At 57.7% G+C, this 17,386-nt stretch overlaps 1 protein-coding gene across 4 annotated transcripts in view; it reads left to right on the top strand.

The window, feature by feature from the left end:
- The first annotated feature begins 2,118 nt into the window (after positions 1-2,118).
- The window catches only part of PSEN2 (presenilin 2), a 40,328-nt gene continuing 25,060 nt past the window's right edge, over positions 2,119-17,386 (top strand). The window contains exons 1-5 of one of the 4 annotated variants that reach the window (XM_044387975.3): positions 2,451-2,859; positions 8,037-8,072; positions 12,206-12,366; positions 14,700-14,914; positions 16,042-16,234. In XM_044387975.3, the coding sequence (XP_044243910.1) occupies positions 12,226-12,366; positions 14,700-14,914; positions 16,042-16,234 (549 nt within the window). In that variant the 5' untranslated portion in view covers positions 2,451-2,859; positions 8,037-8,072; positions 12,206-12,225. Of the gene's footprint in view, positions 2,160-2,444; positions 2,860-8,036; positions 8,073-12,205; positions 12,367-14,699; positions 14,915-16,041; positions 16,235-17,386 lie in introns of those variants that run through there. The other 3 variants (XM_057314953.1, XM_048225083.2, XM_057314952.1) reach the window with 3 other exon arrangements.

Raw genomic sequence — 17,386 nt, 5'->3', positions numbered from 1 at the left:
TTGTTTTTTTTCCTATTTGTCTATGACTGATTGATTTCTGACAAGGGGGCCAAAGCCATTCATTGGGGAAAGAACAGTCTCTTTAACAAATGGTACTGGATATCCACATGCAAAAGAATGAAGCTGGAGCCAGACCTCACACCATAGACAAGAATTAACTCAAAATGGATCAACCACCTAAATATAAGTGTTCTTATAAAACTCTTAGAAGAAAACATGGAAGTAAATGTTCATGATTTTGGATTTGACAATAGATTCTTAGATATGAATGCGCAAGGAATGAAAGAAAAAATATCAAGTGGAATTAATAAAAACTAAAGGCACGTAACATTAAAGGATACTATCAGAAAGTGAAAAGATAACCCATAGTGTGGGAAAAAAATATTTGTAAACTGTGTACTGATAGGGGTCTGATACCCAGATAGGTAAAGAGCTCTTACCACTCAGCAACAAAAAGATAACCAAATTTAAAAATGGGCAAAGGAAAAAAAACTAGGCAAAGGACTTGAATAAATGTCTCTCCAGAGAACATACTCGAATGGCCAATGAGCACATGAAAGATGCTCCACACCACTAACTAATAGGGAGAGGAAAACCAAAACCAGAATGAGGTACCCTTTCATACCCACTGGGAAGGCAATAATAATAACAATAATTTTTAAATGGAAAATAACAGGTGTTGGACAGTGTGGAGAAATTGGAACTCTCTACTAATGGCTAGTGGGAATGTAAAAGGGTTCATCCTCTGTGGAAAACAGAAAGTCAACTCCTAGATATGTACCCCAAATAATTGAAAAAGGTGCTCATACAAATACATATACACCCATGGTTACAGCAGCAGGACTGACAATAACCAAAGCGTGGGAACAGCCCAGATGCTGATCAGTGAGTGACTGGATCAACAAAGAGTGGGAAGTACATACAACGAAATATTATTTTGCCATGAAAAGGAATGAAGGCTAATACACACCACTTGTATTAGGGTGACCCTCGAAGACATTATACTAATCAAAGAAGCCAGACCCAAAAAGTCACATATTGTATGATTCCATCTATACGGAATGTCAGAATAGGTAAATCCATGGAGATAGAAGTTGATTGGGGATTGCCAGGGGCTGGGGGGGAAGGGGATGAAAAAAACTGTATAACGGGTAGGAGATTTTTCAGTGATGGGAAGGTTCTGGAACGAGGGACAGGTGGCTGGGATTGCACAATACTATGAATGTACTGAATGCCACTGTACACTTTAAAAAGGTTAATTTTTGGGGCGCCTGGGTGGCTCAGTCTTAAGCATCTACTTTCGCTCAGGGCGTGGTCCCAGGGTTCTGGGATCCAGCCAGGCATCGGGCTCCCTGCTCCGCTGGGAGCCTGCTTCTTCCTCTCCTACTCCCCCTGCTTGTGTTCCCTTTCTCGCTGGCTGTCTCTCTCTCTCTCTGTCAAATAAATAAATAAAATCTAAAATAATAATAATAATAAATAAAAAAGTTAATTTTATGTTGTGAATTTTACTTTACTTTAAAAAAAAAGTGAAGCCACTCAGAAATGTCAAATTACTGACAATCTCAGCTCGCCCCGTGGACCCCCAAATTCAGGAGTCACAACTCCTTCGGCCAATTCACAGGTCATGGGTAGCAATTTCATCCCTGTACAATTTTATCTAGAGCTCCTGGTGGCTCTGAGGTTCTAGAAAATACAGCAGGAACATTCTCGTGGTGTTAGCTCACAGCAGGCCACTAGTGCTCCCTTAATGTGAGCAAAGTCTTGGGAGGTTGGGAGGGCGGAAGGGGGAGACCGGGGACCGAACACTCCAAGGAAAGAGATGTCCTCCAAGCAAATGCGCTACGGCTCCACGGAGCTGCCAGGCCCCTGTGCGATCACAGGCCCGGCCTCCGCTCCTTCTACGGTCAGTGCCCAGACGGATGTCAGGTGTACCCCAGTGTCCCCGCGGCGCTACACGGGCAGGTCAAGTCCCGACGCTCGCCTCGAACCAGCCCCCAGGGCCAGGCTCCAGGTGGGGAGAAGCCAGGGCGGAGCCGGGGCCGGGGGCGGGACCTGGGCGGAGCCGGGGCGGGGTCGGCGCTGGCGCCGGCGCCGGGGCCCGGGCCGGATGGGCGCTCTGCCAGCAGCGTAAACACCGCCGGAGCGCCGCGGCCGAGCAGGTGAGCAGGCGGGGCTGGGGCGCGCGGGCCGGGCCGGGTCCCCCTCGGCGCGGACACCGCGGGGTAGAGCCGCGACCCGCGGGCCGCGCGCTGGCCCCCGCACGCCCCTTACCGCTTCGGGTCGCGGCCCCTTCCCCGGCGCGGGGCTGCGGTCCCTGCGCGCGCCTGGCCGGCCCTGCGGCCGGCGCAGGGGCGGAGAGGAGAGCGCGCGGGGCAGCGGCGGCGGCGGGGGCCGACCGGGATCTCGGGGGTGGGAGGAGCGTGGGAAGCAGCCCCCAGGCCTGGGCCTGCGCCGGGCTGTGTCCGCCTCCCCGCGGCCCGAGCCCGCTGGTGGTGGGCGCGGCGCGGCGCGGCCCGCAGGAGGGCCGGACATTTAAAGGAGCAGCGCACGTGGGTCTGCGAGGCGCGGGCACGCCGTCCTCCCCGCGCTGGGGCCGCCTTGGCTCCCGGGCCGGTGGGCCTGCGACGCAGGCGGTAGGCGAGGGTCTGACCGCCCGGGTGGGGAACCGACCGCAGGTCGGGCCTGGAGCCCGCGATTTCGCTATCAGCCGTGCTTGGCCGTGTTACAGCTGTGGAGAGACTCCCAGAATCCAGCTTTTGAAGTTGAAGGAACCTGAAACAGAGGCCAGTCCCCACCCCACATTTTATCGACGAAGCAGCTCAGCCCACAGAGCTAACGTGGCTGTCCAAGGCCACCCAGGTAGGAGAGAGCAGAGCCAGGCTCCGAACCCGCTAAGGGTTCACCGTCTGGCTGGGGGTCTGCTGTCCAGCCCAGGCACCAGACCGCAGCCCTTTGGCAGTTGAGTGAAATGCTCCTGTCCGCTGAATTAATGAGTATTTCCTTTTTAAGGGATGAACTGTGGGTTCGTGGACTAACTGGGTCCCCATTTACAGATGGAGAACCTGAGAGGCATGCCCGCCATCGCAGTTGCAGAGCCCGCTAAACTCACAATCGTCAACCAGGGCTTTGCAGCCCGTCCTGACAGTAGTAACTTGATCAGGACCTACCCTGGCTTCTGGTATGGACGCCCTTGATGTCCATTCTGTAGACACCTGAGCCAGCAGTGCTTTCAGCAGTAATTAAAGGCTCTGGATAAGCTGTTTCAGGTGTGGGAACCTCAGGTGCCCCTCTGCGCGGAGGTGACTGTGTGGGAACGGGGAGGTGTGTCAGCAGCTGTGTTTTCTGGGCCCAGCTGGTGAAGGGGCAGGGGTCCTGGCACCAGCCCAGAGCTGCAGCCTCAGCCACCCATCGGGCAGACAGGCAGGCTGGCGGTCCAGATTCATTCCTGGGGTGTGTGAAGGGGCCTTTAAGTTTGGGGCTGTTCCTCTAAGAGGGGGGCTTGGAGGAACATTTGCTGCAGAGTGGGATAGATGTCCTTTCGGGGTTTCAGGGGAAATTCTGCATGGTTTGGTGTTCAAGTGGCAGCACCAAGTCTAGAGTCCTACTTGGTGCACGCATGGGGCTCGGAGGAAATGAATTCCTGTTCCTATCTGTTGGAGAAAGAGCAGTGTAAGAAAGAGTGTGGCTGGAGGCTGCCACTCATGTGCCTGGAGGCCTGGTGTGTGTTGCCATGCCTGTCACCTGTCCCCTCGGCACCTTGATGGCTGCTCCCAGTCCCACTGCACACACGGGGTTTGCCAAATGACAGGCTTCCCCTGCCTTGGCCTCTGAGTTATTTTTAATTTTTACTTTTGAAGGTTTTATTTATTTGAGTAATCTCTACACCCAGCATGGGGCTTGAACTCACGACCCCGAGATCAAGAGTCACACGCGCGTCCGCCCGAGCCAGCCAGGCGCTGCAAGCCTCTGAGTTATTGATGACCAACACGGAGTGCATCATATACAATGTCTCTTTACAGCTGGAGCCCCACGAAAGTAGCCGTTATTTTTACTCGCCACAGTAATGGGAAGCTGAGGTTCAGGGAGTTAAGCCACTTGTCCTGTTAGGTGCCCTCGGTGACTAGAGCCCCAGGATTTGAACCCAGCTGGCTGGGTCTTAATCTTCTGAGTTTTTGCATAGGGAGGCTTCCCACATTCACTCCCTACCTGTGTCCCTGCCCTGCTGCCCTGGGCGTTTCTATGTGCTCTCCATTAGTATCTACCTGACAAAGCAATACAAATAAAAATAGTTTTTAAAAGATTTTATTTACTAGCATGAGACCATGAGTAGTGGGAGGGGCAGAGGGAGAGGGAGAAGCAGACTCCCCGCTGAGTGGGAAGCCTGACCCGGGCCTCAAAGATCCCAGGACCCTGAGATCATGACCTGAGCTGAAGTCGGACTCTCAACCCACTAGGCCACCCAGGTGCCCCCCAAATAATTTTTTTTAAAGAGACCAAAGCAGTGTGTGTGTAGGTCACATGCGTGTTTCTACCGAAGATATCTCTGGCTGGTTTCAGCTGTTGCTTTGAGTTTTGGACTCTGTTTAGTTGGGGACTGGCAAGACAGCCAGTGTTTCTGCAAGCATTCCCACCTGTTCCCCGACTCCAGTGGCTGGGGGAGGGCTGGCGGAGGGAATGTCAGGGCTCTGAGGCTGGCGCTGGCTGCCCCTGGCCAGGGCCTGGGAGGGGAGCTTGGTCAGGCCTGGGCCTCAAGCCTTGTGTAACCGGTGTTGGCCTCCAGGCCTGGAGGTGGTGGGGCTGCTGTGGTAAAGTCTGGGGAAAGACCTGATGGCAGGGAGGAGATCAGCGTTGTCCAGCTTCTTCATTGCCTGGGAGAATGGGTTGCTTGTTCGTCTCTGCCACAATATGGTCTTCTGGAGCACGGGAAGAAAAATGGAAAGGCAGCTCACTTTCTGCTGTACCTTAACCAGAAAATCCTTGGCTTTGTCAAGATAAAGATAATGCATGTTTGTTCTAGAAAATTCAGGAACTGTTTCTTAAAAGGTCCTCCATTGGCCCTCAGCCCAGAGATAACCCCTGTCAGTATGTGCTTCCTCCCAGCCCTTCATGCACGTACGTATAATCCTTTATGAAAGTATTGGAGACAGGAAGCTGGGCATGAAGTTTTGTATCCTATTGTTTCTGTGTATTCTTGTGTATAGAGCACGTGAGTGTGTCAATATCTGACTAATGCGTAGCAGGACACTTTCCTTGAATTGACCTGGAGAAGCAGCGTGCTGACTCCGGCCCCCTCCCCGCCATATGGTGCCCTAGTAGCAGACGGATGGATGGATGGATGGACGGACGGACAGACGGAGGCAGGGGCAACTCCCCAGGCTGGAGCTGAGGGGTCGAGGGCAGGAGAGAGACTGAGTGAAGCCATGATCAGGAGGCGTTTGTCATTCGGCGACCTCGTGTCTGTGGTCTGGAGAAGCTGTATATTAGAGACACGCACCTGCCCGTGGCAGAGCCACATGCCTTGTAAGGACCGGTGTGCCCCAGAGAGGCCCCCGGGGTGCTGTGCAGGCGCCCGTGTGACCGTGGCCCTGGGCCACTCCCCGAGTGTGCGAGCCTCACACGTACTCTGGGCGGACAGGGAAGCTCTCCTCCACGGGCAGTTCGCCGACCTGAATCGCAGCCGAGGTTTTGGCCCCTCTGGGCTCCAGTTTCCCTAACGACAAAGTAGGGCACTGACCAGATGGCCTTTACGGTCCGTGCCAGCTCTGGCGTCTGTCCCATGGACGTGCCCTTGCCTTTGACAAAGTGTTCATGTTGCCAGAGGGTTGGGGCTAGGTGGAAGCCGTGTCTCCCCCGGGGCCTTAGCCGCTGAACTCTTGCGTCTAGTGGTTTAGCACACGTGTCACTTTCCAAGGGGGTGTCAACAGCGTCCCTCCCTGTCCCGCTGTATTGCTGCCTCTGTTCTGTCTTCATGGTGACTGCCGTTTCCCGAACACCTGCTCTGTGCCGGACACTTTACACGTTGTCCCTCGTTTCCACAGGACTCTTGCAAGGTGTGTCCATTCTGCTTTTTTCCAGATTGGGAGATGGCCACATGAGGTTAAATGAATTGTCTCAGGCTGTGCAGCCAGGGAGTGTGTTCAGATTCCACAGCTAGGTGATTGGATCACCGCTTCTCGCTTAAAAAGAATCCTTTTTTCCTGGGGCCTAGTTGAAGGTGGCATGTTAGGGCCCTGGCCTCTGCCACCTTCCCCAGACTGCCGCCTTTCCAGGCGACTTCAGGACACCAGGGAGGTCTGCCTGGGGCCTGGACACTCTGAGTAGAAGACAGCAGACAGAGGTAGATTGAGAGCCTGGGTCGAGGTTCAGGAGGCCCCATCAGGGTCCCCTGGGGCCTCTGATCTGGGAGCGTGGAACTGCCCTCCAGAGGGAGGCACTCTGGCCAAGGCTGCCTCCCAGGGTTGGGGAGAATCGTCTGGTGAGTGATGGTGCATCCCGGTTTGGGCTGAGGTGGACAGACAGAGGGATGAAGGCCACCCAGGGCCAAATACATGGTCAGCTGCCCTGGGCCAGGGGGAACACGGAGGCAGGGAGGCTGTGGGAGTTCCTAAGGGAATTTCGTCCCTTGCAAGCCCCTCCCAGGTATGAGGGAGGCTGTGAGGACTTCCTGGGAGTCGTGGGGAGTGCTGCGGGGTCCGGGTGACCCTAGAGAGAGGTCTGTGCAAACCCGAGCCACCCCCTTTGAAAGGGGGGCTCCCCGTTCAGTTCGGCGTGCTGCAAACAAGAAGCAGGGTGCGGGGACCCTGACCTTCCTCTCAGGTGAATGCGGTAACTCCCACCGGCTTCTGCAGCGACATAGTCTTACCCAGTGAGGCGCTCTTGGTTACTATGGCGTCTCACAGTCTCACCGTCTGTCTCTGAAATGAGGAGAAGGTCAAGGAAACTGGGTCACAGGGTTTCCTTAATAATCGCGGGAGCTGCTGACGCAGGCACGCCGGGGGGAATTCTCTGGGTCACACTCGCCCGGTTTGGCGAATTCAGCTTTTCGATCCCATTCAGCTGATTAATGGGAGGAAGTGGTGGCCTCTCTGGCCCTGTGGGTTTTGCACCCTAACGCCAGCCAGGCTGCCTGCAGGCCCTGGGAAGGGCTGCCCCTCCTCCCGTCAGCCCTCTGCGTCTCCCTGGGTCCCCTTGAGCCGGCGCGGGGCTGGTTGCTATGTGGTTGGTAGGACCTGCCATCGGAGGCGGCAGGAGCCACCGCGCCCCGCCCCCACCCACCCCCGGCTGCCTCCCGCGGGCGTTCCTGACGTCACTGGCGCCCTGATGTGGACAAATATCGAGTCAGACTGTTGATCCGCATCCATTTGGGGGGTGATTATCCCCTCCAGAGATTTCAGAGTGCCGTCAGGCTTCAGTTCCGACTGGGAAGCAAGAGGCGTGCCTCCCAGCTGCTCTGTTCTCCAGGAACCAGGTAAAAAGAGGGGCTGCATGTCCACCTGCCCCCCCCCCCAATCCCACGAGGGCACGCAGGAGCGGCAGGATGGGAAGGAAGTCTGTCTCGATGTTGATATTCCATCTTTCCCTTTAAAAAATTAATGGCTTGGGGCGCCTGGGTGGCTCAGTCCATCAAGCGTCCAACTCTTGATCTCGGCGCAGGTCTTGATCTCAGGGTTGGGAGTTCAAACCTGGCATGGAAAAAAAAAACAAACGAGTGGCTTAAAAAATAAAACTACAGGCACAATCCATGTGTATAATAGAAGGTTTGAGCAATGCAGAAAAATGTGAAAAATGACTCACAGTCTCAGCATCCAGGGGTTAGCTGCATTTGGTGTTTTGTGATCTATCTTGCCGGCCCTTCCTATACGAACGTTTTCTAAGAACGTTCAAATGGTCATGAGTGTGAAGGTTTAGATCCGTGACATTTCACATGGGTCGTGTCCTAGGCCAGAGTCGTACATTTCAGTAATTTTACTTTCTAGACCGTTGTGAACAACCGCAGCAAACATGTTTTTTATGAAAGTCTTTTATTATTTTCTTAGGGCAAATTCCGAGAAGTAGCATTTCAGGATCAAAAGGTATGAATGTTTTTAAAGCTTTCCCTGTTTCGTGCCTTCAGAAAGGCCGGTCCCGTTGGCGGCCCCAGAGGCGTGTGAGACCTAGTTTTTCCACATTCTCGGCCGTGGTGGGCATTACTTGGGGACTCTTGGGGCCTGGGAACCACCTTCTCCCCCTGCAGCTTTCCTGGTGGGAAGAGCTGCTCCTCCTCTCCTGCCTCAGTGGCTCTCTGACTGGACGGGGCTTCAGGAGAAGGATTGCTCCTTCTTTCACTCCCAGACCCAGTGAGCAAGTAGTGCTGAGCTGCGGTGGGGACGGGGAGGCGATGGATTGTAACAGGACTCCCGCAGTCCTGAGCTGGGGGCCTGGGGGCTGGCTGGGCTGGGGTTCCAGAGCCGGCAGCCCCAGGAGAGACTCTCAGCCAGGGGCCCTCTCCAGATGCAGAGCCCTGGCCTTTGGTCAGGATGGAGCTGGGGATGCGCACTCACTAAGTGGTCTAGCGTAGCGTTCAGACTGCAGACCCTGGCTACCTGGGTTCAGGGGTGACTTGGAACCCATCATGCTTCAGACCTGTCTCCTCATCTGTAAAATGGGCAGGAACAGCAGTGCCCAACTCCCACGTCACTGAGTGCAGTGTGTCCTCGGGGCTCAGCAGGTGGTATCTCCCCAGGTGGCCTGGACCCCTGTGAGAACCAGCGTGATAAGGGACCCAGCCTTTTCTGAGTGCTCAGTCCCCTGTCAGGTGTTCAGGGGTCTGAAGGCTCCTTACCTGTCCGCGCCCAGCCAGCAGGCCCAGAGGGTTGGGATTGGGTAAGGGCCCTTGTTCTGACAGCCATGGTGACTGGCAGCCTCAGCCCCCTCAGGGCCTGCCCTCCTGGGTCCTGGGAGTCTTGGGCCCCGGCGGCATCAGAGCAGGCTTGGGAGGAATCTGTCCAGGGAACCTTTGTTTTCTAGCGAGGAGGCCATGCCAGAATTAGCTCTGACAGTCCTTCTTCAAGCTCACCCTGCTGGTGTCCTTTGGGGACACCAGGGAAACTCTGGGAGGCAGGAGTGGCCTCTGGGGACTGTCTTGTTAGCTGCTGGCAACTGGCTGAAGAAATGGAAATTGGAAGGACTGGTCCCTTCCTCTGTGTCCCCACTCTCCCCCGTGGCCCCCCTTCTCCTTTCGAGAAGCATCTGTGCTCCCTGCTTGTCGTTGGGAGCCCAGGGGACGAGGCAGGCCCCGAGGCTGCAGGTGGCATGTGTGCTTCTGAAGGCTGAGGCTGTCCCCTGCCTTTGGGGGCTGCAGTGGGTGCAGCCGTGAGGCTTTCTGTCCCCGGACCTGGAGCTGTTCCTCCAGTCACTGTGGAGATCAATTGTAGGCACCCCAAGGGGCCTGAGAGAGAGAGAAGAGGGGTCGTAACTACACTATTAATCCCTACCCCAAAACAAACTGACGTGCTAGAAAACAAGGTACTGAGAGAGCAGCCCCCCCATAGTTTCAGGTCCCCTCAGACTGGGCTCCGCCGGGTCCACTGTGCTGGGTCCCAGGTCCGGCCGCCCTCCCGTGGCCCTGAGCTGAGGCTGGTGTTGGGGGGCTTGCAGTGAAGAGGGAGGAGACCCCTCCCCTCATTCTGTTCACACCCCTCTTCTGTCTGGAAGCCTTGGCTGGCCCCTCCCTGCGGGACTCAGCCCTTGCTCCTCCCTGGCGGGGCTGGGGCGGGGTCCGTCCTTCTCCGCCTCCAGCCTTCCCGCTTCCCGCTGGGTCCCCACGCTTCTGCTGCATCACGTAGTTGTCGGAACAGGCCCTGCGAGGTCCCCCAGCCTGCAGGTCTGTCTGCCAGGATGCCCTGCCTCCTCCCGTCTCTGCCTGGGAAGCTGTTCCTGCCCTTCTTCCCTCTGAATCCTTGAGACCAGAGGACCCCCCCCCCCCCCCCCCCGTTCTGGCACTTGTCTTCTGTCCTCCTCCGCTGGGCCTCCTGCTCTTGTCTTTCTGCTTTATTATCGGAGTGTAATTAACGTACTCGTAGCATTAGTCTCGGAGGTGCAGTCTAGCCATCCGGCCGCTCCATACGCTTCTCGCGTGCATCACGGGGAGTGTCTCTTCTTCCCCTCCCCCTGTGGGCCCCTCTCCCCGCTCTGGAAACCACGCCACGGCTCTATTTAGGGGCCTGTGTCTTGGTACGTTCGATTGTTTTGTTTCTTGAATTCTGCCTGTTAGTGACGTCGCCTGGTATTTCTCTTTCAACTCCTGCTCTGGTCTGCCTGCCCTGTATCAGGGGAACTAGTTCTTTTTTTTTTTAATAAAGATTTTATTTATTTGAGAGCGAGGGAGAGAAAACATGAGCAGGGGGAGGGGCAGAAGGAGAGGGAACAGCAGACTCTGTGCCAAGCAAGGAGTGTGATGCGGGGCTCAACCCCAGGGCCCGGGATCATGACCTGAGCCGAAGGCAGACGCTTAACCAACTGAGGCCCCCAGGCGCCCTGGAGCTGTTTCATTTTGAGTCCCCTGTGAGACTGACCGGAAGCCTTTTGTCACAGGTCCTAGTCCATGACGTAAGCAGATGCGGGCTCTGCCTTTGGCCTGCCACTGGGGGATGGAGGTGAGGTCCGCTCGGGAACAATCCTGGCCACAGCCCCGGTCGCAGGCCCTGCCGGGGTGAGCAGAGCTGGCCGATGGTAGAAGGAACCTGCCCGCTCCGTTCGGAAGTTGCACGTTCCTGGGAGGAGCTGCCGTGGAGGCACACGTTCAACAGAGGCCAGGCCTGGCCCTCTATCCCCAGTGCCCGTAGCTCAGCCCCGAGGGCCTCTGGCAGGTGGTGGTGGGAGGGCAGGCCTGCCCAGGAAGCCGGCAGGGACAGCCAGGTGCGCCAGGCGCTTCCACCGCCCTAGCTTCCTTGTGCTGCTGCTGTAAGGACACTCCGCTCGGGTCAGCACAGTGGAGCTGGGGGCAGGCCTCCCTGCGGTGTAACCCTCCAGCCTGGCCTTCCCAGTGGGTCCTGCCCTCAGCAGGACTTTCCCACCAGACACACACATACCTCACCTCTCATGGTCTCGCTGCTCCCCTGTACCCCAGATTCCTTGACCCTTTTTAACTCATCTAACCCCTTCCCACTCGACAGATTCCTGGACCAGACTCCATCTTTCCCCTGAGATGCTTGTCCCCTGCCCATGGCTCCGTGCCTGGCTGTCAGTCTGGATTCTGTCCTGTTTCACCCCCACACCCAGCACCCTGCTGCCCCTGAGTCAGAGCCTGTCCCCCTCCCACCGTTGTCTTCAGGGAGGTCTCCTTCCCTTCTGTCTCCAGGGATGCCGAACGTCCTGCCACGCTCTGGAGACCCTCACACCCCCATGGCCCCGCCTCGGCAGCGCCAGGCCCCGCCTAGAGTGTCTGTTCTGCACACCCTCCGCCCTTTCCTCCCACCTGGAAAATTCCGTCTCCGTCAGGGTGGTATCTTCTCTGGAAAACATTCTTGATCTCTGAGAGTGACCCTTCTTCCTGCTTCTGTATCTCTCGGTGAACGCTTACATCATATAATTGGTCACGTGGGATGGTTGTTGGTCTTTTTTTTTTTTTTTTCTAAGATTTTATTTATTTGTGAGAGAGAACAAGCAAGCATGATTGGGGGGGGAGAGGAAGAAACAGACTCCCTGCTGAGCAGGGAGCCCAACACAGGACTCGATCCCCGGACCCCGGGATCATGACCTGAGCCGAAGGCAGATGCTTAACCGACTGAGCCACCCAGGCGCCCCTCTTTCTCTCTCTCTCTCTCTCTCTTTCTCTTTTTTTTTTTTTAAGGACAAACGTACTTCTTGCTCGTCCTCCTGTCCCCAGAGCCCAGTGTGGTTGTTGCCCCACCACAGGTGCCCAGCAGATGTTTGTTGATTGAATGAATGAGTGTGCTGACAGTTTGGAGTGGCCATGACTTTTCTGGTTGGGCCTTTCGCCGGTGGCCCGGATCTCCTTGGCCGTTCCATCCAGAGACTGCCGCAGCCGTAGGAGCGACTCCTGGGAAGTCTCCCTTTCCGGAAGCCGCTCGACCCAAGCGTCCTGGGTGGCTGTCTGGCAGGACCTATGTCCAGGACTTCAGGCCACCTCTGGCCACCGCTGCAGTCCTCTGCTGCCTTTGCCTGCAGGAAGACGCACCGAGGTCCCCTCTGCTCCTTTTTCCAGGCGCTTCCCAAGGCAGGGCCATGCTCACATTCATGGCCTCTGACAGTGAGGAAGAAGTGTGTGACGAGAGGACGTCCCTGATGTCAGCCGAGAGCCCCCCGCCGCGCTGCTGCCAGGAGGCCCGGCAGGGCCTGGAGGACGGAGACAATGCTTCCCAGTGGGTAGGTTCCCGCCAGCACCCAGAGGCCCCGGGCTCCTGGCCCTCATGGAGGGAACCCAGGCGTGCCCTGGTGCAGGAGGGAGGGGAAAGTAAAGGTGAGAATCAGTCGCCAGGGTGGGTCCCCCAGGGTGGGTGGTGGGTCCCGGTCAGTGAGGGCTCTGGAGTAGACGGCACGTCCGCAGTCTGCCGCGGACCGGATGGTTCTGTCCCCAGCCGCCGCCTGCGTAGACTCGCCTTCCTGGCACAGGTGCCGCACCCCGGGAGCATGGGAGCGAGTTTGGATGCTGGGAGGGTCGCACAGCCCCGGGGTGGCGGGGGGAGCACTGCAGAGGGTCAGTGGCCAGACCCGGGATCCATGGGACATCTCCCTCAGTCGTGGGGACTGTTGAGCTGCCTGCCACTTAGAAACAACGGAAACGTTATTTCTCACTGTTCTGGAGGCTGGGAGGTGCGAGCGCAAGGTGCCGACAAATCCGGCGTCTGGTTCTTCTGGGTCTTCTCCCTGGGTCTTCCTGTGGCGGGAGGGCCAGGGAGCTCTCTGGGGCCCATTTATTTTTTTTATTTAATTTATTTTTTTTAGTTTCAGAGGTAGAGGTCAGTGATTCATCAGTCGTGTGTAACACCCAGTACTCGTTCCATCACGTGCCCTCCTTAATGCCCGTCCCCCAGTTACCCCATCCCCCTACCTCCTCCCCTCCAGCAACCCTCAGTCTGCTCCCTAGAGTTAAGAGTCTCTTACGGTTTGTCTCCGTCTCTGATTTCATCTTGTTTTATTTTTCCCTTTCTTCCTCTATGATCCTCTGTTTTGCTTCTTAAATTCCACGTGTCAGTGAGATCATATGATAGTTGTCTTTCTCTGATTGATGTATGTAGCTTAGTATAATACTCTCTAGTTCCATCTGTATCGTTGCAAAGGACAAGATTTCATTTTTTGATGGCTGAGTAGTATTCCATTGTATATCTACACCACCTCTTCTTTATCCACCGTCGGTGGACATCTGGGCTCTGTCTGTAGTGTGCCTATTGTGGACATTGCTGCTGTAAACATCGGGTGCAGGTGTCTGGGGCCCTTTTGTAAGGGCACTCATCGCATCAGGAGGGCTCCACCCTCACGACCTGGTCTCTCTCAAAGGCCCCAAAATTCCGTCACATTGGGGTTAAGGTCCAACGTGTGAATTTTGGGGGGACACAGACATTCCGATCTTATCTCTGCAGGGCAGGAGGTTATCACATCATGAAGTTGGGGTGCCCTGGGGGAGAGTCACCTAGCCTTACCACCTCCCTCCCCGTCAGGGCAAAATAGCATCTGGATTTGCCTGAAACCCCAGCTCCGTTTTGCCTGTTACAGTATTTAAAACCTTTCGTGTGGAATTTTTCCTGCCAGCCAGCCTTAGTCCCCATTGCTGAAATCAGAGCTCGTTTCTTCCATCCTCTGAGCTCCCAGCGAGCTGGTCTCCAGTCTTTCCGGCTCAAGGCAACCGCGAGCCACTCCTAAGCCCTCCTTTTGCACTTGCCTTTTCTCAGCTGAGTGTCTACCTTGAAATCCTCTCTGCAAAGAACCGATACTGAAGAAACGGTCCTTTTGAATTTGTGTGTCGCTTAGCTTTGTCTTTGGTAGTTAATATAAGGAACAGGGCAGCGAGTGACCCTGAATTGGCACAATTCCCAAACGGAAATTCTTGCGGATGGGTTTGGGGCAGCGTGTGCCGGTGTCCTGCCCTCTCACCTTCCTGGAGCACACCCCGCCCCCCCAGGGGTTTGGTGCCAGTTAGCCCATCGGAGCCTGGTTCACGGCTCCCAGTTCTGCATGCCCGATTTTGCGCGTGTTGGGGGAGTTCCAAGCAGTTTCTTCCTCTGCCAGTTCCCAGTGTCTTACAGTCAGAGTCCTCATGGGCGCTAACTCTTCTAGTGTGTGTGTAATCTGTCTTCCTCCTCTCTCACCTGGCCGGTCTCCTCCCGAATCCGTGTGGCTCCTTGGACAGAACTGAGTGGCATCTCAGTCCCCGAACGGAGGGAGGGGGGAGATCCCTAGACGCACCACACATTCATGAGCCACATGTCCCGGGCCTGCAGGCTGCCCTCTCCTGTGGCTGCTGGGGCCCGTCCTGCATTTGCGGTGGTGAGTGCCCCCTCTGTATCTTCCCCGGTTGTCCTCGTAGACGTTTCCAGTGCCCTGCCGTCCCAGCGCTCCTGCGTCTAGACCGCAGCCCCCTAGGCTGGTTCTTGCATCTGGAGCGCAACACTGGCTCATTTCCAGTTCCAGAACACCCGTGCACTGCACCGCAGGGCCCAGCCTGGGGCGTGCTGTGCCCCTCACCGAGCCGTTTTCCACAGAGAAGCCAGGATAGCGAGGATGACCTTGACGAGGACGCGGACCGCTACATGTGCAGTGGGGTCCCCGGGCAGCCGTCGGGCCTGGAAGAGGAGCTGACCCTCAAATACGGGGCGAAGCACGTGATCATGCTGTTTGTACCCGTCACCCTGTGCATGATCGTGGTGGTGGCCACCATCAAGTCCGTGCGCTTCTACACGGAGAAGAACGGCCAGCTGTAAGTTGGGGAGCAGGGTGGGGTCGGGGGGCCTCTGCACCTGCAGCTCCACGCTGGGGGCCTGTGTGGAGCGGGGCCAAGAGCTGCCTGACTCCACGCTCTGCTCTGCCCACCGCCTCCCGGCTGCGTGACCTGCGCGGGCCCTTTCCTAACTGCTCCCTGCCTCAGTTTCCTTCTTCATATAATGGCTCCCACACCAGAACGAGGCACGTTAGAACAGCGCCTGCCGCCGTGCGGCGCTCAGACACGTGGGTTTCATGCTGGAGGGCAGGCTCTGGCTTCGTGGCCCAGGCGGGGTGTTTCCGGTGTGAGGGCTCTGGGCGCAGGTGTGCCACACCGTGTGACTGAACACCTCCCTGGGCCTCGGCTCCTATGGACAGAAACCCGCATGGGGCCAGGAGACTTCCCAGTTGGCTTCCAGCCCCGCGAGGGAGGTTTCGATCACGGGAGTGGAGGGCAGCAGCGCAGACAGGTGGGGAGCTGCCTCTGCTCCCCCCCTCCGCTCTGGGGCACTCGCCTGCCTCTGACCACCTTCTCTGAACTTTGTTTTTAGTGTTTTAGTTACAGAGCTTTCCTTTCATTTTGGTTTGGTTTTTTCAAAGAAAGGGGCAGGGGAGAAGCCGTGCTGCCCGCAGGCATGTGGTGGGCTGGGATCGCAGAGCAGGTGGGAGGGGGCCCGGTGTGCAGTGTTCAGGGAAGGGCAGCGCTCGGCGGGCAGCAGGCTTCCGCAGTCCCGGACACACAGGGTGGACAGGCCAGGGGGCCAGGGGACGGCTTCTCTTGTGTATTGGCCGCGGGCGCCGCTGCTGCCGGGCTGCGCGGGGTGGGGTAGGGGAAGCGGTGGGCAAGTCCTGGGCGGGTGTGGGGGTTTGCTGGGTGCCCTGGCCTGGAGAAGTGGGGGGGGGGCAGGAGAGCACCTCGGGGAGGGGGAGGCCTGGTGGGAGTGGGGGGAGAGCACCTCGGGGCGGGGAGGGCTTGGGGGACCTGGGGGGAGGAGGAGGTGTGGTGTGGGGGGAGGCCTCAGGGAGGGCGGGTGAGCATGTCAGGGAGGGGGAGGCCTGGGGGGGCCCCTTCCTTTTCCGCTCGGGGCTCAGGCATCAGGCTGAGGCTGGGTGGCTCACGGGCAGGCCCTATGGAGGAGGCAGGGAGCAGAGTCTGCAGCCCGCCATCTCCCTCAGCATCTACACACCATTCACCGAGGACACGCCCTCCGTGGGCCAGCGCCTGCTCAACTCCGTGCTCAACACGCTCATCATGATCAGCGTCATCGTGGCCATGACCATCTTCCTGGTCGTGCTCTACAAGCACCGCTGCTACAAGGTGAGGGCCCGCCCTGCCCGCTGCCCGTCCTGCCCACCGCTGCCCCGCTGCCCCGTCCTGCCCGCCCTGCCCGCTGCCCCGTCCTGCCCACTGCCCGCCCTGCCCGCTGCCCCGTCCTGTCCGCCCGGCCTGCTGCTGCCGCGTGCCTGCCAGGGCTCTTGCCCATGGCAGAGCAGACGCTGCTGTTAGACACTGTCCCCGCCCCCTGCCCCCGTGGGGGTTGCCCGCTGCCACCATCCTTGGAGCTCACAGAGAATCCCATCTGCCCCAGTTCCTCACTGCAGCGTTCTCTGCGCCCCTTCTCATGTTCAGGAGTTAATTTTATTTCGCTGCTTTTTCTGAAGAAGCAAGATGTTCTATTTTAGGGTCCCTTCACCCCACACTTCCACTGAGGGTTTACTTGACCTTCCTATTTCCCTCTCGGCTGGCTGTGCAGGTGCCATGCTGAGGTCTCTGAGGCCCGGGGGCCTGGTGGGCCCTGTAGCTGCGGCGAGGCCTCTGGGAGCCGCAGGGCAGCAGCGGCCCGGGGCGAGGGGAGGCCCACCTGGCCGGAGCGGGGGGCTGCTGTCTCTGCCCGGGCGGGCCGTGAGCTTTCGGACATGGGTTTCGGAGTGTGAACCCGTGAGGCCTGAAAGAAAGACACACTGGGGGTGGCTGGTTTGAAGCCGTCCTCACGCCGGCTGCCACTGTCCGTAGTGCAGGTGGAGAGCAAAGGGGAGACTCAGCCCAGGGACAGGAGCCCGTCCTAGCTGGGGCGATGCAGGGGTGGACGACAGGAGGGCTGTGGCAAGTGCCGGGACGCCGAGGCTGGTCGCTGAATGATGACTCGTTGGAAATAAGGCAGTTTTAAGTGGGGCTGGGAAGCAGCGTAGGGGCTGTGTGTTTGGAGCAGAGGCCACGGGGCCTGTGAAAACAAGCTGGTGAGGGGACTGGGGGCGGGGGGTGCGGACAGCCGGCACTGCCGTGGTCAGTGGCTGTCAGGCGACCCGTCCCGGGACTGGCAGGAGGCACATCGGTGAGGTGTCCTTGCAGGTCTGTGACATTCAGGAGGAGGTGGTGGTGGTCCTGGGGGTGGAGGGGGCAGGGGCGAGGAGGGTCAGCACGTCCCAGAGGCACATGTGGTCCCTGGCCACTGCCTTCATTCCAGGTAGA

Source organism: Ursus arctos, unplaced genomic scaffold (assembly GCF_023065955.2).
Source record: "Ursus arctos isolate Adak ecotype North America unplaced genomic scaffold, UrsArc2.0 scaffold_2, whole genome shotgun sequence".
Classification (NCBI taxonomy): Eukaryota; Metazoa; Chordata; class Mammalia; order Carnivora; family Ursidae; genus Ursus; species Ursus arctos.
This window is presented reverse-complemented; position numbering and strand designations above follow the sequence as displayed.